General features: G+C 37.3%; 1 protein-coding gene across 1 annotated transcript in view; it reads left to right on the forward strand.

Annotated features, from left to right (window-relative positions):
- The window catches only part of ARAP2 (ArfGAP with RhoGAP domain, ankyrin repeat and PH domain 2), a 406381-nt gene extending 380379 nt beyond the window's left edge, over positions 1-26002 (forward strand). The window contains exons 31-33 of the mRNA XM_075568062.1: positions 7512-7575; positions 13583-13708; positions 22501-26002. Of these exons, the coding sequence (XP_075424177.1) occupies positions 7512-7575; positions 13583-13708; positions 22501-22842 (532 nt within the window). The 3' untranslated portion in view covers positions 22843-26002. The remainder of the gene's footprint in view (positions 1-7511; positions 7576-13582; positions 13709-22500) is intronic.
- Positions 26003-26560: the final 558 nt, after the last annotated feature.

Genomic DNA, 26560 nt, shown 5'->3' on the forward strand with positions numbered 1-26560 from the left:
AGGCCAAAAGGGGACATAGTTTTAAGGTCATGAACCATTTTAGCCTCCAACTGCAGCAAAAGTCTGTTGCGGTCCCCACCACGGGTAGAGGTGATGGCTTGTAGGATGGGCATGCATCTTAGTGTTGACAGACTGTGTTTCTGCTGCCTGAAATGCCTAGCCACCGGAAACAGTTTGAAGTCCTCCTCTGTATTCTGGTCCATTAGTGCTTTTCTAATGGTGGACCTGTGGACAGCCTTGCGCTCTTTAAACATGCGGCTAGTTTTGCCTATATAATAAAGCCCACAAGGGCATCTGATGAAGTAGACAACAAACCGTGTCTCACAATTCATGGAAGTTTTAATGTGTATTGGTTTCCCATTATGGGGATGGGCATAAGATTGACCAATCTGCAAAAAAACGCAATTAATGCACCCATGACATTTATATACACCAGGCTTCTTTTGTAGCCACATTGTTGTAGGTGCATATTTCATAGATAGATCGGCCTGTATCAGGAAGTCCTAAGGTTCCTTCCCCGGCAGTAGCACATCCTTGGTGGTATCCTGCAAATACTGCCAATTTTGGGATCATTACCCAGAATGTTCCAATTCTTTTTGATACTGCATTTAATCAGATTGGATGCAGTTGTATAGGTGCTACTGGTATTAATACATCTGGCCTCCATTTCAGCTGCATGCGGTGTAAGGAGAGATTTCCTATCCACAGCACGGCTTTGGTGAGAGCCACATCAACTTCTGTTCTAGAGTATCCCCTGTCAAGGATCCTATTAGTCATTTTACATAATGCACCCTCAACTTGCTTGGGGTCGCTGGTGATACGCTTAACCATCAGCATCTGGGAGTAGGGAAGACCCCGTTTAAGGGACACAGGGTGTTTGCTCTTTGCACAGAGCAGGGTGTTTTTATCAGTCGGTTTCTGAAAGATCTCTGTTGCAGGTGGTCCACCACTTTATACACCACTGTGTCAAGGAATGGATTCCTATCCATGCTATAATTCGCCGTGAAGCGTATTGTGGACGGGATCGTATTGAGGGAGATGAGTGTTACTTGATAAATTCATACAGATAAAATGTAAAATCAACCATATAATAATGATATAATAATAATAATAATAATAATAATAATAATAATAACAATAACAATAATAATAATAATGATTGCATATATAAACCACAACTAGAATGACAAAGCAACAACGAGAAAAAACATAATACTAAAAATAGTGACAAAGGAAAATAATAAGACAGATAAGTATTAGTTGATACATAAATAATGATAATAGATATTAAAAGACAAACATGGACACAGACATAATATGGTAACTAGAAACAATATCAAATATCATCATATAATATTATATTTCATAGTTGAGACATACAAGAGTTTAACCAATACCATACAGTAGGAATATATGGCAAAAATCAATTGAATTGTAAATACAGTATTATAGAACAATATATATCTAATACCATTTTAGTAGTAGATCGTCCAATATATGACAAATCAAACAATTCAGATGGAGGGTTACAGGATCCGTGTTCAAACTGAACAGGACCTGGGTTTTCAAAATGAATATCCAGTAAGCCTCCCTCTGGTCAAGTTTCTTAATGCGATCACCACCTCTAGTAAGGGGGAGGGATAAACGCAATGCCTCAGAATTTGAGATGTTGATTATTTCCCCTAGCACAATACATAAAGTGCTTCAGGACCGGATGATTAATGTCTTTTAAATTTATGACTCTTACATGCTCCATAATTCTTATTTTCAAACATCACGTAGTCCGTCAAACATACTGTTTGCCACAGCCACAGGTGAGTAGGTATATCCCAAAGGTAGTCTTGCAATTGATAAAGTGATGAATCTTAAAAATATCATTGGCAACCGTGGACTGAAAGGTTTTAGACGTGTCATAAGACGATCACAAACTTTACAGCAACCACATCTGTATGACCCTCTGGTCGATTGAGACTGTCTATGTATCTGAGAACAAGTGGTGATAAGATGTTGGAAATAGTTTTGCCCTCCTAAAAATCACATTAGGGACTGCTTGTAGACCCGGTCCCAAAACAGGATCCAGGCGCAGGATGTCCCAGTGCTTTTTCATCATCTGCTTGATTTGATTAGCCTGCTTGCTGAATTGAGTAATGAATAACGGACCCTGAAAAGAAGATGTTTTCTAACTAGTAACATATCTCTATTCATGTCACTCACCTCATCCCAAGTATCAAGCAGGTTTTCCGACCTATACCCCCTGGCTGGGAATCTTTCATACAGATCTTTACATTGTTTTTGGAAATCGTCTTCGCTCGAGCAGGTTCTTTTTGGTCTCACAAATTGTCCCTTTGGTATTCCTTTAATAAGGGCCCTTGGGTGGCAGCTGTCTGCACTCAACTAAGTATTCCTTGAATTTTCCTTTTTGAAAACATCAGTGTGTATTTTAAGAGATACATCAACATACAGTATAACAATACTGTAGATCCAAATAATGTAAATGTTGATAATCATGTGTGTGAAGTGAAGGTGATAATTATTATTGTTTAATAATCCTATAAAGAGTGATAATGAAGTGACATCACCCTCCCAAAAAAAATAAGATCATCAATAGAGCAACGAAAAAAATAATGTGATCTGTATATGGGTTTCTATCTTCAAACATGTGGAACGACTCCCACGAACCCATGAACCAATTAGCATACTTTGTTACTATTTTTATTATGTTTTTTCTCTTTGTTGCTTTGTCACTCTAGTTGTGGTTTATAGATGTTATTATTATTATTATTATTATTATTATTATTATTATTATTATTATTATTATTATTATTTCTATCAATATTTTAGTTGATTTTACATTTTATCTTTATGAATTTATCTAGTAACACTAATATATATCACCTATTTTTATAAATAAATATTCATCTTCCTACTGTGAAGATAATGCACTAGGGGGTGCGCTTTCTCCTTTTCTTTATATATATATATATATATATATATATATATATATATATATATTTACTGTACCTCTCTTTGTCCAAATATAATTATTTCGAGATTTTCAAAGAATGGATATTATGTTATATTTAAATTTCTCGATATGGATTGTCAATTATGTTTTGATTCCCCTGGTACTATTTGTTTATACACAGTATTTTACTATATTAGAGGGACATTATTACTTTGGTCATATAATTTTATTTATTTATATATAGTTATTTTGGTTAATTCATGGTCTTTTTCTTCTTAACATTAATGTTTAGTGAATTTATTTAATGTTATTATTCATTTGTGAACATATAGACATATATTTTCCCAGTTTTTTTCCCTCTTTTTTCCTTCTATTACTGTGTTTAACTTTTATAATGGTTTTAATGTTTTCCCCGGCATTTTGTTCTGTTTATATTGGGCAATCATTGTTATTTATACATATTTTATGTTTATGTTTATTAAAGTTTTGACCTTTTCTATGGTTGCCTGAGGGTTATACTAGTACTCATTACTACTTAGGGCGTGTGCGCGAGTGGCAGTATGCGCATGACATCGTACTTTCACTGAAGTTAATAAAGTTGCTCTTGCTCAAATTATCAGCAACCAATGGGAGCCGGCGCTGTCTCTAACTATGGAGGAGTGTGAGGCTCATTGGACGGCAATGTGTGATGTCATTCATTGGTGCGAATGAATGAAGGTACTTTAATGTCGTTTTTTAACCATTGTCTATACACCTTGATAAAGGGTGCACGGCACGAAACGTGTACTGTAGGTGCATTTTTTGTATCAGGGGTCTTTAATGATTCAATAAAGCTTCTTATATTTCTAATGTGAGCCTCCTGCAGATTTATTTGTGGCAGTGCTCTGCCCTACTTCTATTTGTATTAAATTATACTAAAACGGCAATAAATATATCGCTATTTTAATTCTTAAGAAAATAGACTGAAATGTGGATGACCTCAACTTTTCACATATATGTTAGCACAATGTTGAAAGCAATATACGGTACCCTATATGGACATATGCCACAAAATATGACAACACCATAAAAATAAACCTAATTATTTTGCATTCATTCTAGTATACAGATAGGAGGCATTATTGCACCTGTTAGAACATGATAACTGATCAAAACGTGCGATTGTTTTTTTTTTTTTTTTTAAATGATTGAGCAGGGGTCTCTGGAGCTGAATCCAATACATTTTTGCTCCAGTAAACCCCTGCTTACGGAGATGCTTACCTCTGTAGGGGGTGCTGGTAGCTGCTCCAGCTCGATAGCATGGATCACGATATGAACAAAGAACTTTAAGCGCTACAGTGAAAATGACCTATTGTGCGTATAACCACAGTGTATAATTATCAATTGCTTACAACATCAACCAAAACTAAATAAAGGGGAGGTGTACCCAAAATTACCTGTCCCTAAAACAAATGCAGCCAACAAGGTCCACGACCCCACAAAGTGCAGAGTAGAAAAGTATATGGAAGAATGACCTAGGCGCAAATGAAAGAACAAGGGAGAGGGAGTACAGAAAACATGGGGTAGTATGTCTAATCAAGCGTCAGAAGCAAATGGTGAGAGATACACTCACCCTTAGGTGGTTAATATAAGCCTTTATCCACACATTTGGCATCTGGAACTTTGAGTTAACTATAGTAGAGATGTCAGTTGCCTTCTTTCTTGGTTGAATTTTGATCTCAGATGAATACCATATCATGAGGATAGAGAGGGAACATATATAGTGCAACACAGTTTTATTAAAAAACCTAAAAAACACACATGAATAAAATACTCACACTCTGTAAGTTTAAAAACAGGCAATTGGAGAGATTTTAACCAAACTGAGTCTCTCACATTCAGTGTGTGCCCCGACCCGCTGATGTCCAATAGCATAGACCTGATTTGGAGTCCTTTCCACACTGTTTTGCTCCGTGTACTGGCGTCTGACCACCGCACACCTCCGCATCATGTGCTCACACCTCCGCATCATGTGCTCCAAGTCTCGCGAGATTTCACAAACTCTGCTCACTCGCTCTGTAGCTAATCTCATCCAAGGGAACTCCTCAGCTGGGTCTCTCTCCACGTCTTGCCTCTCACTGTGTCGCCACCAACAGTAATCACACAACATTACACCAGATACGGCTTCTTCAGGGTTTCTGAAAAACTGAGTTGCACTATATATGTTAACGAAACAACAAAGAGTGGGGAGTGATCACAGGACCATACTAATTGAATAAAGTGTTTAAATACATAGGTGAGGTAATCAAGGGGTGGGTGCAAACTGTGAACTGAAAGTGAATCAGAAAAGGGGAAGGGGGAAACACAAATTGGATGTGCCCCCAAAAGAATTCACTTAAATGCACACCACCCAAGTATAAAAATTAACTTTTAATAAATCCTTAAAACATATATTACCAAAGTAACGTGTAATGTGAATTAAAAAGGTATTAAATCGTGGCTATCAAGCAACCGTGTCATTAGTTAATCATACTACCCCAGTATCAATTGATACGATGGGATGTTGAAGACAGGGAATGCTATAAGTAGGGTATAAAACCCCTCTGGGGTAGCGGTAAGACCAAATATAGAGTGTTATATAATTATATACAGGCAAGTGGCCACAGGATTAAATATCCTAATGCTGCTAAATATAGCCCCCTGCACATTTACATGGAGATTGGTCTAAGTAATAACGCTGGTATGTGATGGTATAATAGCTGTATTGTGAAGCTTCCAAATACCGCAGTAGTGGCTTAAATACACAGCAATATAATATGAAGACGCCTCACATTAAGTGCAGGGATAGCAGGCACACTGACCATGAATTGATTAATAAATAGTTAGCTCATATGGTCTTTTCAGTTACACCCAGGATACTGCAAACACTACTAATGTACTACTAATGTAGTGTTTGCAGTATCCTGGGTGTAACTGAAAAGACCATATGAGCTAACTATTTATTAATCAATTCATGGTCAGTGTGCCTGCTATCCCTGCACTTAATGTGAGGCGTCTTCATATTATATTGCTGTGTATTTAAGCCACTACTGCGGTATTTGGAAGCTTCACAATACAGCTATTATACCATCACATACCAGCGTTATTACTTAGACCAATCTCCATGTAAATGTGCAGGGGGCTATATTTAGCAGCATTAGGATATTTAATCCTGTGGCCACTTGCCTGTATATAATTATATAACACTCTATATTTGGTCTTACCGCTACCCCAGAGGGGTTTTATACCCTACTCATAGCATTCCCTGTCTTCAACATCCCATCGTATCAATTGATACTGGGGTAGTATGATTAACTAATGACACGGTTGCTTGATAGCCACGATTTAATACCTTTTTAATTCACATTACACGTTACTTTGGTAATATATGTTTTAAGGATTTATTAAAAGTTAATTTTTATACTTGGGTGGTGTGCATTTAAGTGAATTCTTTTGGGGGCACATCCAATTTGTGTTTCCCCCTTCCCCTTTTCTGATGCACTATATATGTTCCCTCTTTATCCTCATGATATGGTATTCATTTGAGATCAAAATTCAATCAAGAAAGAAGGCAAATGACACCTCTACTAGAGTTAACTCTACAGTTCCGGATCCCAATTGCATGGATAAAAGCTTATATTAACCACCTAATGGTGAGTGTATCTCTCACCATTTGCTTGTGACGCTTGATTAGACATACAGTACTACCCTATGTTTTCTTTCCTCCCACTCCCTTGTTCTTTCATTTGCGCCTAGGTTATTCTTCCATATGGATCATGATATGGCTGTTTTTCAAATCTCCCGTAGCCTGTGGGCCGGCTTCCTATTGGCCCACGTAATGCAGGAGATGTAAAAAGCAGAGACATACCGTAACCCCCTACGGAGGTAAGTATCTCTGGAAGAAAGTAGTCCGCAGATCTAGAATTAATGGGGGTTAGCTCTGCAGATCCCCTGATTCCATACCATGTTAAAAAAAAAAATCACAAAATAAAACCGCCCATTTGGATTGGTCCTTTAATGCTATTGTGTAATTTGCAATTCAATGGAGCTGCAACTTTGTGTGAATTGTGTGCCATTTAGTGCTTAACCGCATGATAACAGGTGTAGTAACGTCTTCTACATTAGTATTTGAAGTTGCTCCTTGAGTTAATTTGCTAATGTAAAATACTCTAAGAACTTAACCACCACCACTACATGTGGGAGATGGCAGAAACCTTCCTTATTTGGATAACATTCTGGAATTTCAACTTAAATTTAAACAAAAAATAATGGCACTTGCAATGCACTAAAGCTACCCTTAATGCACCCTTAAATGACTGTAACATCAGTGCTTAAAAAGAAGAAAGAAAATGAGTAAAAGAAAATTGGTGGGATTACATTTCCTATAATTTAAGGATTAGGGTATTTATCAAACGTACATCTGACAAAGGTAAACAATATTTAATGTACTTATTTACATTACAAATCCAGTGTTAAAAAGATATATAGCAAAACTTTGTTTTTTAATTGTAATTATAATTTTTTTAAGGCATCTATCTTGTGATACTGAAGAAACACAAACTGAATGGTTGATCAGTATTCTCAACGTACAGGTAAATGAAAGTCATACCATATAACATATCTGTAAATAATAAATGATAAAATGCAAATCCACCAGCATGTTTCAGCATCCACTGGCATCATTTTTTTATTGTTTTTGCTCCAATCGTATACACATCATAGGTTACACTCAAATTAAAATGCAGGGAATAATTATACAATACTGACATTAAAGCACTATTCATAAAACTTTGATAGAACGTATTATGTCCTCTAAATTTACATCCAGGGTAAGAAAGTTCAGTTAATATTCTTTTGATTTTGCAATTATTAAAAATCTCAAAATTAAACTTTACTGTATGTCCCTCTTAAGTACGAATATAAAACTCTATGACATGTATGTGTGTATATATATATATATATATATATATATATATATATATATATATATATATATAATCAAAGGCTCCTTACCAGGCAGACCAGAGAGTCCAGGGAATCCAGAGTAAGCACAGCAAGGAAGAGACAGCATACTTGTTAGCAAAAATAATTGTATTAGAATAACAGGAACATACACCAACGTTTCGGTCCTAAGAACAGGACCTTTATCAAGGGAGTGCTCAACATAGATAAACCATCACCACCTATATATACCCATAACTAACTACCTTAATTAAAACCAAAACTGCACACACCTGTGTGACTGCAGCCATCTCCGGCGAGGAACCGATGACGTCATCGCCTCACGTCTATCACATGTGCTCACAGCAGTGAGGAGTATCATGGGTAACTAGGGAAACTAAGGAAACACCCCCTCAGCCAAAAAAAGGGCTCTACTGCGCATGTGTGGCGCTCAAGTCCCAGGTTGCCGCGCAATGACAGGCAACAGGAAGGAGAGGGGAGGAGGGAGGAGGGAGGGGGGGGCAGAGTGCTCCGTGACAGCAGCTAGAGAGCGCATGGATATAGAGGCAGCAGCCAGAATAGCATATAAACAATAAAGATGCATAGAACACCACCAAAGTGCAAACATATATATATATATATATATATATATATATATATATATATATATGTATGTATGTATGTATCTATATACACACACACACACACACACACACACACACACACACACACACACACACACACACACACACACACACACACATACATACATACATACATACATACATACATACATACATACATTCATACATTCATACATACATACATATATATATATATATATATATATATATATATATAGCTTAACCCCGTTATAACGTTGTCCTCGGGGGCCACCCGCGACCACCGCGTTATAAACGGTGTCGCGGAAAAAAATGGCCACCGAATTTCTTTTTTTTTTTTGTGGTGGTACCATGTCCGCCGGAGGGGGAAAGCTGAGAACTCTCCCAGCGTTCCCAGACCCAGTGGGGCAGCGGCAACAGCATCTGGCAGCTTTTCTCCCTGTCTCTGCTTCCTGCTTCTGCTTCCGTCTTGCGAGAGCAAGCTCCCTTAAAGAGACATGGGATGGAGCCAATGTAATCAAGAATGAAATTAATTGTGCATTTATCATAAAAAGAGTGGAGGACTTCTACATTAAATATTACAAGAACACAATTAACACAGTGCATAATCCAGAAGAGGAAGAGCCAGGAGAACCCACATGCATCCTTCCAAAAGAATTGGCAAAAACATTAAATCCATGAAGAATGAGAATGCCCCTGGGAAAGATGGAAATACAGCTGAAATCTTGAAAGCAGCTGAGGAACAAGTAGAGAAAATCCTTGAAAAATTCTTTACCTGCTGCTTTAAGAACAGGAAAGTTCTAGAATAATGGAGCATTGCCGTAGTTATCCTTATCCACAAGAAAGGGAAAAAAGAAGACCTCAAGAACTACAGACCTATCAGTCTACTTCAAATCACTTACACAATTTTTACAGAGATACTGACTAATCCGCGGCTACAGACCCTGGACTTTGCCCAGTCCAGTCTAAAAAACAAGCATGATTTTGCAGTGAATATAACACAATCGACCATATCCAAGTTGTATATGAATTGATTTCCTGAAGTAATTAATATGATCTACCACTCATATTAGGATTCGGAGATTATGAAAAAGCATTTGATTCTGTCTACACCTCAGCAATTCTAAATGCATTAAGAAGACAAAGTGCTAAAGAATAATACATGTGCATGTACATTCATATAATAAAGATCATTTAAAAGAATACCACATCATCTATTAGGTTACAGAAAGATACAAGGAAGATAAGGATCAGCAATGGAGTGCGACAGGGAGACACCATGTCACCAAAGCTTTTCATTGCAACACTTGAAGAATTGTTCAAGACATTGCATTGGGAAAAAAATTATCATAATCAACGGTTAATACTTTTGTTACCTACGATTTTCAGATTACAGTACATGGTTATTTTTGCCACAAGTCCAGAACACCTCCAGCAACACATAAGCAAAATTGCCAGTTTAGCAAGACTAAAGTGATGTTCAACAATGTATCAAGTCTGCAAAGATCGAAATAAATGAAAAAAATTAGAAGAAGTTGAGGAACCTTGGCCTTCATTTAGCAATGGAGCCACACGGGATGAAGATAAGGATGATGATATACAGTATGTACATCTACAGTACAGTGGTCAAAATGTGATGGTTCTAGTGTATATGGGGCACCGCTGCTTTTTAATTTACAACCATAGAGTTCCACTACTTTTTTATTGATAGACTTATGGTTCCACTTTCTATATGAAGAAAAACAGAATTATATAATATGTGTGTGTGTGTGTGTGTGTGTGTGTGTGTGTGTGTGTGTGTGTGTGTGTGTGTGTGTGTGTGTGTGTGTGTGTGTGTGTGTGTGTGTGTGTGTGTGTGTGTGTGTGTGTGTGTGTGTGTGTGTGTGTGAATTTGACTGTGTAAGACTGTGTGTGTGTCAGTGTGTGTGTGTGTAGTGTGCTGTGCGTGTTTGCAGTGTGCTGTGAGTGTATGCAGTGTGCTGTGAGTGTATGCAGTGTACTGCGAGTGTGTGCTGAGTGTGTGCAGTGTGCTGTGAGTGTATGCAGTGTGCTGTGAATGTGTGCTATGAGTGTATGCAGTGTGCTGTGCAGTCTGCCGTGTGTGTGTCAGTGTGTGTGTGTGCCGTGTGCTGTGAGTGTGTGTGTGTGTGTGTGTGCAGTGTGTTGTGAGTGTGTGCAGTGTGCTGTGAGTGTGTGCAGTGTGCTGTGAATGTATGAATTGTGCTGTGAGTGTGTGAAGTGTGTTGTGAGTGTATGCAGTGTGCTGTGAATGTATGCAGTGTGCAGTGAGTGTGTGCAGTGTGTGTGCAAAGAAAAAAAACTTACATTTTTTTTTTTTAATTCGGGGTCCGCGCTCAAACCGCGTTATAAATGGATCCACGTTATAGCGGATCGTGCGTTATAAGGGGTTGAGCTGTATATATATATATATATATATATATATATATATATATATATATATATACACACACATACAGTATATACAGTGTTATGAGTACATTTCAGTTTACAGTAAGTGAATACTTACAGAATGCTTGTTCATTTCTTATTGGGAAATATTTTTTGTTAAATACGTATTTCAACTATATTTCTGTGTTCACATTGATTTTTATTTTAAATAATTGAAAAGAGAAGAGATGTGTGGATATCTTGCAGTTTACTTGATGAACATTTGTGCAAATTTTAGATATTCGCAATGTTTGCCTCTCAAGTTTATACTTGAATTGGCCATCCCTCGATCCGGACCCTCGCCCAATAAGTCTCAAAATGTATAAAACTATGTTTCTGGGTGGAATAACAGGTCACAGCTTTATTAACAAAACATCTCAAATGTGAATATAAATTGTAAGTCTTAGCAAGCCAGTGACCAAGTCAGACAGCACCATCATCAGCACTAACCAAAAGGGAATCCGCCTTTAGAAGATTGCAGTTGAAAGAGCAGAAAAAAATGAGGAAAAAGACAGGGTAAGAAAATATCAGATGAGACAAAGCAGGTACTGAAGAAACACCATGGAATGAAGGAAACCCAAGATGCAAGAACAAAAATGTAATATACAGAGCTAGTCAAGATGATCCGCTGTCCCAAAGATAACAAAAGTTTCATGAATATGAAGCAGCAACTTATTATTGAGAAGATGCAAATCATTGCATGTAAACAAGAAAATGGATCGACAATAAAAAACAAGAACAGAGATAGCACAGGACATAATAGTGGGAAGAAACAACCAATGATGTGTCATGTGTCATTCCAGAAGAAGTGGCTTAATAAATACAATCTAGGAATAGAGAGAACAATGCCATAACTATCCTCATCCATAAAAAAAGAACAAAAAGAAGATCTCAAGAACTACAGACTAATCAGTCTACTTCTAATCACTTATAAGATTTTTACAAGGATACATACTAATTGGCTGCAAAAGACCCTGGACTTCGCTCAGCTTAGAGAACAAGAGTGTTTTTTTGGAGTGGATACAATCCAATGGACCACATCTATGTTGTACAAGATATGATTTGCAAACGTAATTAAAAAGCAGAGGTGCACAACTTTTCCTTCATGCGCCCCATGAATCCTCTCCCCACCGGTTCGCGCACCCCCTTCCCTGCATGGGTCCGGCATCAAAGGACGTGATGGGGTCATGTGACATCACGTTGCCATGGCAACAGGACGTCAACTGACCCCGCGGTGTCATTTGACATCGGGTTGCCATGGAGACTCGGCGCTGGAAGGCAAGGTAAGTAAAAAGTTACAGACGCTTCGCGTGAACCGAGCATTGATTTTAAATGCCTTCGTAGAAACATGGGGCCTCTGTAACAGCTGTGCCCCCCAAGAAAATCTGGCATCCCCCACTTTGCGCACCTCTGGATTAGAGTGTCAATCTTATTTATTGATTTTTTTTCTGTTTATACTAAATTTCATTCAAGATTTGACATACAGTACAGTCGGAGAAGACAATCATATATTAAAGTGTGTATAGACTAAGGTCTGCACAAGAAAGTTGAAATGTGCACCAAATCAGTACAATTGTTATCTCATAAAAGCCAGACAATTAATACTTTTGTGATATTATACTAGCTTATAAAGATTTTAGATACAGTCTTTAAATGTTTTTTGAACAAGTGCCTTTTGTAGGGAATACATATTTTGTACCGTGTATTTGGGAACAGGGACTGTACAGATTTGTGTATAAACAATCTTACTGTTCTCAAGTTTGTGCAGTTTTATAGTATGTAAGTTGGATATATTCAGTGTGAGTTCTTGTAGGGGAAAAAAGCACTGGACCCTTAAGTAATTCATTTAATCTATATAATTCTGCTTTAAATAAAGAAATCTAGTTTAAAAAAGCATGTGTTGACTGGTGTTTCTTGTTCCCTAAAAACAAAAGTGACAGAATTCAAAGAAAGTTGTTAAAATTTAGTTCCCATGAATTCCCCCACAAAAAAACACTGTGTAGCATTCATGGCCAATTTGAAACATGAAAAAATAAGTATTTTGAATGTTAGGGCAATCATGCAAAAAACATTAGTTAAGTACTTACAATAAGGCTAATAACATCCGTACTCACTTAAAAAAATTTAAAGGGACAATTTTTCCTAAGGCTTTGTCTATTAATAATAGTGACATGTTTAAAGTTAAGGGTTCCTATCTGGATCATTGATGCCTGTTTAACAAAATCTGACACACATAAGTTTTTTTAAGATATATTTTATTGTAAACTTGGTGACCTGAGGCCTGAGAGGAGTTGATCTTCTCTAGCTAATCCCTTTTGTAGGATATCAAGAGTTTGCATAAGTAACCCCCAATCTGGTTCCCTCTTCTTTGCTCTTTATTGATACCCCTAAGAAATGCAATTTGTCATTAATTTCTATAGATTTCCTATAGAAACAAAAGCAGCCACCTCCATCCCAAACCACACTAAATGACTTATACCAAGTACATTGCTTGCCAGCAACCCCTATGGCTAGCGTCTCTCTGTATAAAATGTTTAAAAGCTTTGTAAACTGCTAATAGTAATATGGAAATTTTTGATTTCCATAGCATGCTGGTGATATATTTCCGCAAAGAAGAAAAGATGAAAAAATAGTAACAACTAAAAATCCACTGGTGGGAGGAATTCCTTTTAAACTGGAGAAGCAAACTATTAAACCAAAAGAAATGACAGAGGTAGGCCTGCTTTTTAATATGGATACGGTTTTCAAACGCTACGGTATATTTGAATAATTATACACTTAGTTACAAAAATTCAGTCAAATATACTGTACAGTATAACGGGCGTTATTCGAACATATCACACGTTGTATACCTCATAATACCCATGTCATGGCGCGTTATTACCGCGTGTTGACTCGTGTTTTATCGAGTGCAGAAAATTGCATTTTAGCGTTCTGGTTTTAAAACACCGGCAAATTGACACAGTACTGTACTGAACACATTACAATTCATTCATTTCTGCCACGGAAACGTGAAGAATTGCACCCAAAGAAATCGGGATCCATGGAATTCAAACACATCAACCACGTGATTAGCCCCGTGGAGTATAGCAGCGCACACGAAAACGGCTCTGTGGTATGTTCTAATAATGGCCGCTACATCTGTATATACTATAGTGGGGATAATAATCTTAATTAAATGTCTAAAGACTAAACAATATGCTACTTTTGCTTGGTGCAGAAGCAGTAGACATAATTGTGTGACTTTTTTTAATATGCCTACCAGTATTTTATGCAGGGCCAACTACATTAGTTATATTATCAGGTCAAACACATAGATATCGATGTAAATTTATCCTGCTGGTATGTTGTGTACAGTATGTCCCACTGCAGCATGCCACAAGCTGCAATAACGTTGACTGCATCTGTACTGTATATTCTTTTCAATTTATTTTAACGTTTTTACATATATTGTAGTATAGTTAAATGTTTAGGCATCCTTGTACAATGCACAGAATAATATGAAAATATATTCTATATAAAATATACTATCTGGATCACATTCCTGATGATAATGGAGATTGGTTTTACTATATATATATATATATATATATATATATATATTATACAGTGTTCGACAAACCTATACATTTGCTCGCCCCCGGCGAGTGGATTTAACATCGTGGCGAGCTCCTATTGGCCCAAGCAGCACACGTTTGGTACTAGGTGGCGAGTAAATTTTTTTGTTCGGCGAGTAGATTTTTTGGTGATTTGTCGACCACTATATATATATATATATATATATATATATATATATATATATATATATATATAAAACAAAACACATAAAATCACAGCGCCTATTGATAAGTGTTGGAAATTGGTGAATAATAGGATGAGGGAGAAGTATATTAGCAGATAATGATAATATTACTCAACCTAAACAAACAAACAAACAACATATATAACCAGTGGTTGACAAATCACCAAAAAATCTACTCGCCCCACAAAAAAATCTACTCGCCACCTAGTACCAAACGTGTGCTGCTTGGGCCAATATTTACTCGCCCGGGGGTTAAATCCACTCGCCCGGGGCGAGCAAATGTATAGGTTTGTCGAACACTGTATATAACAACAAGGAAGGAGGAAGTGGGTAAGGAATGGGAAACACTGGGAAAAAAACACAAGGAAATAAAGCCAAAAAGTGCAAACACTGGAAAAATATAAAATAAAACCTGAAAAGATAATAAAAAACACTGGAACACCCGAGCAGCTATCCACAGGAAACAACCACCTTCCACGATTCTTCTATAAAACAAAAGGGGACAGCACAGGCTCCATAGTGTAAAATAGTACAGGTTTATTAATCATGAGCTGAAATAAAAAAACTCACAGCAATGAGATAGGACATGCGCATCGAACAAGAACACCAATGGTCATGCTGTTAATCAGGAACAGTAGTCTCGTGCCTGCAGCGTGTAAATCTTTCTCTGTGCCGCCGGGTGTTTCCGTTGTGATGTGCGCTGGACTGGAAGGGAACTGTGGTGCTGCAGAACGAAAGGAGCGTGAGCTGTTTTAGCCAGGGGGGCCGCTGAAGTGGACGCAGATCACGACGGAAACACCCGGCGGCACAAAGAAAGATTTACATGCTGCAGCCACGAGACTACTGCCCCTGACTAACAGCATGGTGTTCTTATTCAATGCGCATGTCCTATCCCATTGCTGTGAGCTTTTGTTTTATTTATATATATATATATATATATATATAGCTTGCATTCGGCACAATAAGAAAAAAGAGAGTCCTTTATAGAAAAAGTCCCGTTTAGGAGAGGGACTAGAAATATAATGTTGATTGTAGATCAGATAATGTCTTGAAATAGTTGCATTATGCAATAGAAAATGTCAGTGTAACCAGAACATGGATACATATTGTATAAAAGATGGAAGGTTATAGCAAACAATGTTGCTTTCAAATTGTTGATACAAAGTCGCATTGTGATGTGTCTTGTTGTATCTCGGCTTCTGTGCCCAACTTGTAAGTAACCTCTTAATTAGAGTCCAGCAAAGTATATGTGAAGTGGGTGTCTGTGTCTTTTAGTAGGAGACAATGTAATGAATACCTCGGGCTGTAGACTGCTCGGGAACCAGGTACTGTAAGTTGTAGGAAATTCACACTGATTACAGTTCACCTTATGTCAGTTGTACCTCAGCACCTCAGTTTCTCCGCCAAGTCTTCCTCTCACAATACACCCCGTCTTAGCATCTCTCTGCCGAACCTCCACACGGACTGCCAAACGGAGTTATCACTCAGTCTGCCAGGTTGTTATCTCAGCTTCTGTGCCCCACTTGCCAGTAACCTCTTAATTAGAGTCCAGCAAAGTATACTGTATGTGAAGTGGGTGTCTGTGTCTTTTAGTTGGGGACAATGTAATGAATACCTCAGGCTGTAGACTGCTCAGGAATCAGGTAATTTACAGGAAATTCACGCTTATTAGACAGTTCACCTTATGTCAGTTGTACCTCAGTGCCTTAGCGTCTCAGCCAAATCTTCTTCTCACAATAAACCCATCTTAGCGTCTCTCTGCCAAACCTCTATGCGGATCGCCAAACGGAGTTCTCGCTCAGTCTGCCCAGTTGTTACACAGCACACTGCACCTTCCGCTCCGACCAGCCGTGCCTCACCTTATCTGTCACGCCGTCCTCCGACCAGTGCACACAGACAGGTGTGCAGATTTCACCTATACACAGCGTCTCTCACTCATGCCGGAAACGGAATATTTCACAACACCAAGTCTGGAGCCTCGATCTCAGTGCGCGTATATTTTAAGCGCAGCAAATTTCAACTTGCACACTCCGACTTCCTTTAAAATTGTATATTGAAAAATTAGACCACACAGGTATACAGGAACATAGATGTACGCTGCGCGCGTAGCGTCTTGACGTCATCAGGTTCCAATTTTTGGTGCGAAACGGCCCACAGGTAAGAGGGTATATAATGGATGTCATTACATTGTGTTTTATCCTTGAAAAAGAACGCTGTGACGTTCGAAACGCGTTAGATGGGTCTTTTGTCACATTAAAGTGCCCTTTTAATTATTTTCCGTTTTGGGTCCTTCCTGCTCCGTTTGTGCTGGTGCGCTTTTGGTCTCCTTTTTTCCTGCACACAGGTATACAGGAATATAGATAATAGGTGCGCTCAATAAACCCTAAGCGTTTAGTCTAATCTAGACTTTGTCAGGTGTATAAAGGTGTATGAATTAACATGTTTAATAATAAACACAAAATAAAAAATATAAAATATATAATAAAATGGTAAAATTAATCTAAGCACATACTGTATAGATAATAATAAAGACATATATTTGTAAATATCACAAATATTATACAAAAGCAGAAGGAAGACACAACATAAGATATATGGATATAATGAATATTAAGCAGATGGATATATAGACAAGTATCGCAAATTAGTTCTGGACAAAGTAATTATTTAAGAAGAAAATCTCCTATATCAATGTCCACATTGTGCTCTGATGGCACTAAAGATTTTAAAGTGTGGATCCATTTGGTCTCTAACTTCGAGATTTGGTTAACCATATCACATCCCCTCCAGTTTTGCTCCAACCTATCTATACCAATACATTTTATCCCAGCTGGATTTTGACCATGACACTCTTTATTATTAGTTCAAAGATATCTGTTGAACAGTTCATCAAAATGTTGTGACCCCCCGCACCCCCACCCCTCAAATAAAAATTACAAAAAACTACAGAATGCAATGCAGCCATTACAAAGAAGATAAAGTCAAGATTGTAAATTTGGAAGGAGAGGCGACCTACTGTATTTTCGTATTATTCATTTTTCCATGATTATCCTGTACAAATAAAATTGTTTCTTCTTTAAATTCATGAGAATCATTTCAACCCTCCACCCCAAAGAAAAAATTACAGTAATATACTGTACAGTACAGTATACATTACCAGTGGTCGACAAATCACCAAAAAATCTACTCGCCGAACAAAAAAATCTACTCGCCACCTAGTACCAAACGTGTGCTGCCTGGTGCCAATAGGAGCTCGCCACGATGTTAAATCCACTCACCCGGGGCGTGCAGATGTATAGGTTTGTCGAACACTGTACATTACAGTACAATTGCAAAGTAAGTGAGTGTAAGAATGGCAACAATTGTTAACTTATCAAAAAGATGGTTCACATAATGGTTTATTTAAATTAGTCCTTCAAAAAAGGATGTCTCCTTTTTTTTAACTTGAAATTCAATTTGAATGTGTGTGTCTACACAGTCTGTAACAAAGCCTCCCCAACATAATGAATTGCTTTGGGGGAGGTGTGGATAAGCATTTAAATTCACGTTTGTTTGTTTGTTCACATAAAGGTTTATTTAAATCAGTCCTTCAAAAAGGGATGTCTATTTTTTTTAACTTTAAATTCACATTGAATGTGTGAGGAGTTATTCTCGCGCCAAATCATCTCCAAGAAGGGCTTATCACACGTGCACATGCGTGTGTGAGAACGGCCTCAAGAAGACTCTGTAACACTGTTACTGTAAACAAAGCCCCAAAGATTTTCATGAATGACTCTCGGGCGGAAGGTGGCAATAAGAAGTTGAAAATACCTTTGGCTTTAGGCTTTGTGTGTGTGTGGGGGGGGGGGGATGTGCTACTACTCACACTTTCAAGTTGCTTTGCAAGGCCGAGTGTGTATGCAGGATTATTATTTCCAATAAATCTTTTGAACAGTTCATCAAAATGTTGTGACCCCCCCCCTCAAATAAAAATTACAAAAAGAACTACAGAATGCAATGCAGCCATTACAAAGAAGATTTAACTTGAAATTCACTTTGAATGTGTGTGGAGTAGTCATGCTAGAGTAGCAGTGTGTGCAGGATTATTAGCTCAGCAAAATATTTTGAACAGCTCATCAAAATTGTGTGATCCGCGCCCCCCCCACCCCTCAAATAAAAATTACAGTATGCCACCTCACACAGTACAGTATACAGATAAAGTATCAAAGACATATAAGAATTCACATAATGGTTGGTTAAAATCAGTCCTTCAATAAGGCCATATCGAGAAAAAAAAAAGTTGAATGTTTAAAAAAAATTTTTTTTAAATCCCCAACTTGAAAATTCACATACACACATGCGCCTAAAGGTGATAACATGCATATACATTTCAACAAGGTTCCCATGAGACATACACGCATGCACCTAAATGTGATGACACACATATGCATTTCAACAAGGTTCCAATGAGACATATGTACAGTACACGCATGCGCATAACATAAAAACAGTATGAAAAAAGAGCAAGCCTAGCAAAAGTATTGATTAATAAGTAATAAATAATACATATAGAAATGTGATGACACGCATATGCGTTTCAACAAGGTTCCAATTAGACATACTGTACATGCATGAGCGGAATTATTTTTTTACATTCGGAAGCAAAAGCGACAATGTATTTTTTTATTACTTCTTTTCCCTTTATTATCCTGTATACAGTATGTGTCCTCATTTTTTTTAATCTGTGTATGGCTAAGGAGCCTCAGAAAGGACTTATTTCCCATGTACACTATACAGTATGAACTCGTAATGTTAATCTTCAAATTACAAATACACACACACACTTGCTGAACTGTACGGCACTAAAAGACAGGTTGAATTGCTATTAGATTTTTAAGACAACAACTCGCGATTGCCCAATTGAGTTTCTCTACGGTATTGCAGACAACTCTAAAATGCAATTTTCTGCACCCGATAGAAACCCGAGTCTACACATGTCTATGGTTGGAAAAAATCATGCACATTTACATGGGTATTCCGATGTATACACCACGGGAAGTTTTCGAATAACAGCCGCTGCATCTGTGTGGTCTACTTTTTCAATATACGATTTTAAAGGAAGTCGGAGTGTGCGAGTTGTTATTTGCTGCTCTTAAAATATATGCACACTGAGATTGATGCTCCAGACTTGGTGTTGTGAAATATTCAGTTGCGGGTCTGAGTAAGAGACGCTGTGTATAGGTGAAATCTGTGCACCTGTCTGTGCGCACTGGTCGGAGGATGGCGTGATGAATAAGCTGAGGCACGGCTGGTTAGAGCAGAAGGTGCAGTGTGCTGTGTAACAACCGGGCAGACTGAGCGAGAACTCTGTTTGGGAGTCCGTGTGGAGGTTCGGCAGAGAGATTCTAAGACAGGTTGTATTGTGAGAGGAAGACTTGGCGGAGAAGCTGAGGCGCTGAGGTACAACTGACATAAAGAGAACTGTCTAATTAGTGTGAATTTCCTACAACTTACAGTACCTGGTTGCCGAGCAGTCTAAAGCCCGAGGTATTCATTACATTGTCTCCAACTAAAAGACACAGATACCCACTTCACATATACTTTGCTGGACTCTAATTAAGAGGTTACTTACAAGTGGGGCACAGAAGCAGAGATACAACAAGACACACCACAATGCGACGTTGTATAATCGATTTGAAAGCAACATTGTTTGCTATAACCTTCCATCCAATATTTATACAATATTTATCCATGTTCTGGTTACACTGACATTTTCTATTGAATAATGCAACACGTTCAAGACTGTATCTGATCTACAATCAAAATACTATATCTAGTCCCTTTTCTAAACACGGTTCACCCACCATAACTTAAAACGCGATGGAAAACCCTACAGTCTTGAAAATGCAAAGCCTGCAGTACAACCAACTTCACACTGATGATACCCATTAAGGTTGAAACATGTCTGTGAATGGTTTCTCTGGCTTTGCGTCTGATTCCATTGCTGTGCTTTAAAGCTGTGTTAACAGCGAGCATTAGCTTATATGCGCTCCATGTAACAACAGACAAAAGGTGACACATTGTGTGCTCATTTGCATGTAATTTCCCAGAATCCCTTGCTGCAGTGGAAGCACTTTATGCTGAGGGTAAATTGTGAAAGGCAGGGTTGCAGACCTGCCTAAGACATGTGAATGTTCTCACAAGTGATATTCTTTATTGGCTATATGCTAACGGTGGAGGTTTTCTGTCGCCTTTTTCACCCACCATAACTTAAAACGATATACAAGGAAAAATCAGTGCTAGGACTAGCACATGGGTGATTATATATAGGTGAATTATAAGTGAATAATTTAAACAATTCTCAGGTGCTGACCATGGAGAAATGAGCTAACAGGATGCAGCCCTAATGAGGATATGCTTATCCGGGATAATGTTAAAAAGAAGAAAAAAGGCACAATCCTGTATAGCTATAAAAAAATGGATAATTTATTAAGCAAGAGAGGCTGGATTGCTGGTCAGAAAGATAAAAACAAACACAATAGTGCAAAGTAACACAATATATGACAGTGTAAAAAACACAACAGGAGATATCATAAAGAGGAGAAAAAATATGATATATATCCAAAAAAAATGTCCAATAGATCTATTGTGGTTGCTGTAGATGAAATATCACTTGATTAGGTAGTCAGTGACTATAGCAACAACTGGGGAGTAGAGGATAGCCATAAAGTGAATCAATGTGGATATAAAGGTGGTGATAGCAGGCTGATGGGTGTCTTCTGTTAGATGGAATATTAAATGTCAGCAAATTAAGCAGCAAGGGGTAAAAGAATGGTCTCACCAGATAGTGTATCCGTCATGACCCCAAGCGGTCTCCGCGTCCCTCCGTCAGCTACACCAACAATACAACGCTGGAGATGATCAAGTGATGCTGATCCGGATAACACGAGATGCTGTTCAACTTCCTATTAACCCCCCTCACACAGCAGCTGTAATTCTTCCGTCTGGAAAGTTTCACACCAGGTTAAGTGATCTCTGGTGTATCCACTAGGTGCCAGACTCAGTTCCACATGCAGAAAAACTGCAGCCTTCCACTTTGTTCTGCCGGTATACTCTTGAATATTGCTCTCCACTCCTCTCACGTTGCTCAGCACTCCTCCCACAAGACCAGGTCTACGTCATCCATGTCCCCTTGCTGCTTAATTTGCTGACATTTAATCTTGCATCTAACAGAAGATACCCATCAGCCTGTTATCACCACCTTTATATCCACATTGATTCACTTTATGGCTATCCTCTACTCCCCATTTTTTGCTATAGTCGCTGACTACCTTATCAAGTGATATTTCATCTACAGCAACCACTACAGTACTTCCTCACAATAGATCTATTGGACATTTTTTGGGGTCTATATATCTTATTTTTTTCTCATCTTTATGATATCTCCTGTTGTGTTTTTTACACTGTCATATATTGTGTTACTTTGCACTATTGTGTTTGTTTTTATCTGTCTGTCCAGCAACCCAGCCTCTCTTGCTTAATAAATTATCCAGTTTTTTATAGCTATACAGGATTGCGCCTTTATTCTTCTTTTTCATATATATATATATATATATATATATATATATATATATATATATAAAAGGTAGAAATGTATATGTATTATATATGTGTATCAGATTTGTGCCTTTGCTTAACAAGTGTGTATCTTTTTCTTTATGAAGAATTTGAAGGCAGAGTCAGGAAATATGAAGTTCAAATTAAGACATGCAGCCTCCACACAAGAAGTCAACTCTTCATTAAAACAACGGTCATCTATGGTGGCTGAAGTCTTAGAAGAAAATGTTATTCGCAAAAAGAAACATTACAGCATGGTTAACCTTGATGATCCTAACAATTATGGTGATAGCTCAAAAGAAATACACAGTATTGATTCCAAAACACTGATCCAGAATTCCAATCAATCAAACAAAATTCTGCTGGGACCCTGTAATAAATTGCCTCCAGACATTATTGAGGAGTTAAACTCAGTGCTTCAGAAAAACAGAAAAGACAAGGGGGAATAAGTATAATTAAATGGCTTATTCCCAAGCAATATTAACGACAAAAAAATTACAATGTTTACAGTAACATGTTAAGGTTTTGTTGTGGAAGAATAATTGCATTTGACATAATGAAAGAATATTAGTTTATATTTTTATTATCATTTTGATTCTAAGGTGTCTATGTACTAGGATCAAATATATATTTGTTTTAAATTTGCGTCACAATTTTAGTGGTAAAAAGTAATACATAGCTTTGTTTGTGGGAAGACTTCATACATATGATGCATACTTTATTCTTTCATAGGATATTTGACGCATAGCGTCATGTTGAATACCTTATTGTCTCTCTTTATATTGAAACATAATTCTGTATATTTTTAATGTAAAACTAATGTTAGTAACTACTTTATTAGTATAATATTATTGTCTCTTGTAAAGCACTGCATATATTTTTAGAGATATATATTCTGTAACTAAAAATAGGTTATACGCTAATCCGAAACCAGGGTTAAAATCTTCTTGCTATTACTGTATGTCACTGAAATATTTTTTTATGGATGTACACAGAAGTAATGTGAATTAGTAAATCCCATCACTGTTTGTTTTTGTTTGCATTTTTTAACCTAAATATGCTGTGACAATTGTGCCACTTAAAATGGAAACTTGTAGGTACTTTATGGGAAAATTATACTGTATATAATTGATTTTATAACTAAGTTATCAACATTTGAACAGTCATATTGTTATCCTGCAAGGGAGCCTGATAGCATCAACTACCAGATTCATTATTTCAGGAGCTATGGGAACCTAGGTACTGAATATAGCTTGGTTTAGCACCAAAATCTCTTGGTTCCTATTAAATACAGGTAGGTCCGGAAATAATTGGATACTGACATCATTTTCATAATTGTGGCTCTATACGCCACCACAATGAATTTGAAATGAAACAACCGAGATGCAATAGAAGTGCAGACTTTCAGCTTTAATTCAAAGTGTTGAACAAAATTATCGTATGAAACGTTTAGGAATTGCAACCATTTTCATACACAGTCCCCTTATTTCAGGGGCTCAAATGTAATTGGAAAAATTAACACAATCATGAATAAAATGTTAATTTTTAAAACTTTGTCGAGAATCCTTTGCAGGCAATGACTGCTTGAAGTGTGGAATGCATGGACATCACTAAACGCTGGGTTTCCTCCTTTGTGATGCTGTCTTCAGTTGTTGTTTGTTCGTGGGACTTTCTGCCTTAATTTTTGTCTTCAGCAAGTGAAATGCATGCTCGATCGGGTTGAGATCAGATGAGTGACTAGGCCATTGCAGAATATTCCACTTCTTTGCCTTAAAAAAACTCCTGGGTTGCTTTCACAGCATGTTTTGGGTCATTGTCCATCTGTAAAGTGAAAGCGCCGTCCAATCAACTTTGCTGAATTTGGCTGAATTTGAGCAGACAATATATCCCTATACACTTCAGAATTCATCCGGCTGCTTCTCTCTTCTGTCACATCATCAATAAACACTAGTGACCCAGTGCCATTGTAAGTCATACATGCCCATACCATCACACTGCCTCCACTGTGTTTTACAGATGATGTGGTATGCTTTGGATCATGAGCCATTCCAAGCCTTCTCCATACTTTTTTCTTCCCATCATTCTGGTACAGGTTGATCTTAGTTTCATCTGTCCAAAGAATGCTGTTCCAGAACTGGGCTGGCTTTTTAAAATATTGTTTGGCAAAGTCTAATCTGGCCTTTCTATTCTTGATGCTTATGAATGGTTTGCACCTTGTGGTGAACCCTCTGTATTTGCTCTCGTGAAGTCTTCTCTTTATAGTAAACTTAGATAATGATATGCCTACATCCTGGAGACTGTTCTTCACTTGGCTGGATGTTGTGAAGGGGTTTTTCTTTACCATGGAAGGATACTATGATCATCCACCCCTGTTGTCTTCCGTGGATGTCCAGTCCTTTTTGTGTTGCAGAGCTCACCCGTGCGTTCTTTTTTTCTCACAATGTACCAAACTGTTGATTTGGCCACTCCTAATGTTTCTGTTATCTCTCTGATGGATTTTCTTTTTTTTTGCAGCCTAAGGGTGCCCTGTTTCACTTGCATTGAGAGCTCTTTTGACCGCATGTTGTGTGTTCACAGCAACAGCTTCCAAATGCGAATGCCACACCTGGAATCAACTCCAGAACTTTTACCTGCTTAGTTGATGATGAAATAACGAAGGAATAGCCCACACCTGTCCATGAAACAGCTTTTGAGTCAATAGTCCAATTACTTTTGGCCCCTTGAAAAAGAGGGGGCTACATATTAAAGAGATGTAATTCCTAAACCCTTCCTCCAATTTGGATGTGAATACCCTCAAATTAAAGCTGATAGACTGCACTTTAACCCCATATTCATTATTTAACTGTAACTTGAATTTATTTTGATACACAGCCAAAATAACAAAACTTGTATCAGTGTCCAATTATTTCCGGACCTAACTGTATATATATATAAAAAAAAATTCTTTACATTTTCTATAAATTTAAGTTTACTGAAATTAAACTTGTTCTTTCTGTGTCCAAAATATGCCATGGCAAACAATAACATGTATTGTTTTTTTTTTTTTTATATATTCCTGTAAAGTAAGTTCCACAATGTTAATGCACCATTAAAGTGATAAAAGTAGAAAGCTACTCACACAACATACAAATTATCACCATACCATAATTAATTTCCAATGTGTAATTAATTTCTTCATCTTTGTCATACTGTATGGCACAATCAAAATCAAAACAAAATATTTTAAATATTTATAGAATATCTACATGGGTATTGGTTATGGAAATGACAGAAATATAAATTATTATTGGGCATAATCCTAATGATTGTGTCCATATTTAAATGAGCAATACCAGTTGATATGTGAAAATGATGTGGGATTACTTATACTTGCCTTTATTAGAAGACCTAGCTGCAAATCTAATTCCCACATTAAAAGTAAATGTTCTAAACCTTAACAGTCTTTGGCACCAATTCATTACACTGTGAACAGAGCATTTCTGGGCAAAGTCCATTTTCACACGATTTGCATCTAGCAATATTCATTAAGCCTTTCTTGCATGTCTTCAATTTTTTTATGTAGTTTGTTTCTGGCTGTGCAATCATATTTCTAAATGAATAAAGTGAAAATACGAGACATGTTGGTTGTTATTATACAGTAGTAAATTATTACAGGTGTAGTATACAGTACATTATTGCACCTCCTGACACATTTTAGCATGTGCTATAATCTGTTATTTCCATCCTCTTTTTGCTCATGGCCAACTTTATTTAATAGGCGCTTCTACTGTACCACTGGCTCGTTATGCATGTTCCACTGCAACGAGTCAGAGGAGTAATACTATTTTCGACATCTGTATAGCATCAGAACAGCACAATTGACTGAATTTATTATACTGGAACCTAGTGCTTATAAATGACTAAAATGTATCATACCATGGGAGAAAGTAAATCCTAAAACAAAAAAATGACGTCCTGAAGCACTTTGGTGCCTGCTCAAGCTATTTAATCTGTAATAAATCTAGATAGAAAGTATCATTCAAACATTCCTGTTAAGCAACTGCAGCAGAGTTACAATTTGGTTTGCTTTCATCTCCTAAAGATTTTTCCACCATTTGGCAGCAGGCTAATCCATGCTTCTAAAATGTTCTGTAACACTATGTATAAGACAGTTCAAATATTGTTTAA

This window comes from Ascaphus truei, chromosome 1 (genome assembly GCF_040206685.1).
Source record: "Ascaphus truei isolate aAscTru1 chromosome 1, aAscTru1.hap1, whole genome shotgun sequence".
Taxonomy (NCBI): domain Eukaryota; kingdom Metazoa; phylum Chordata; class Amphibia; order Anura; family Ascaphidae; genus Ascaphus; species Ascaphus truei.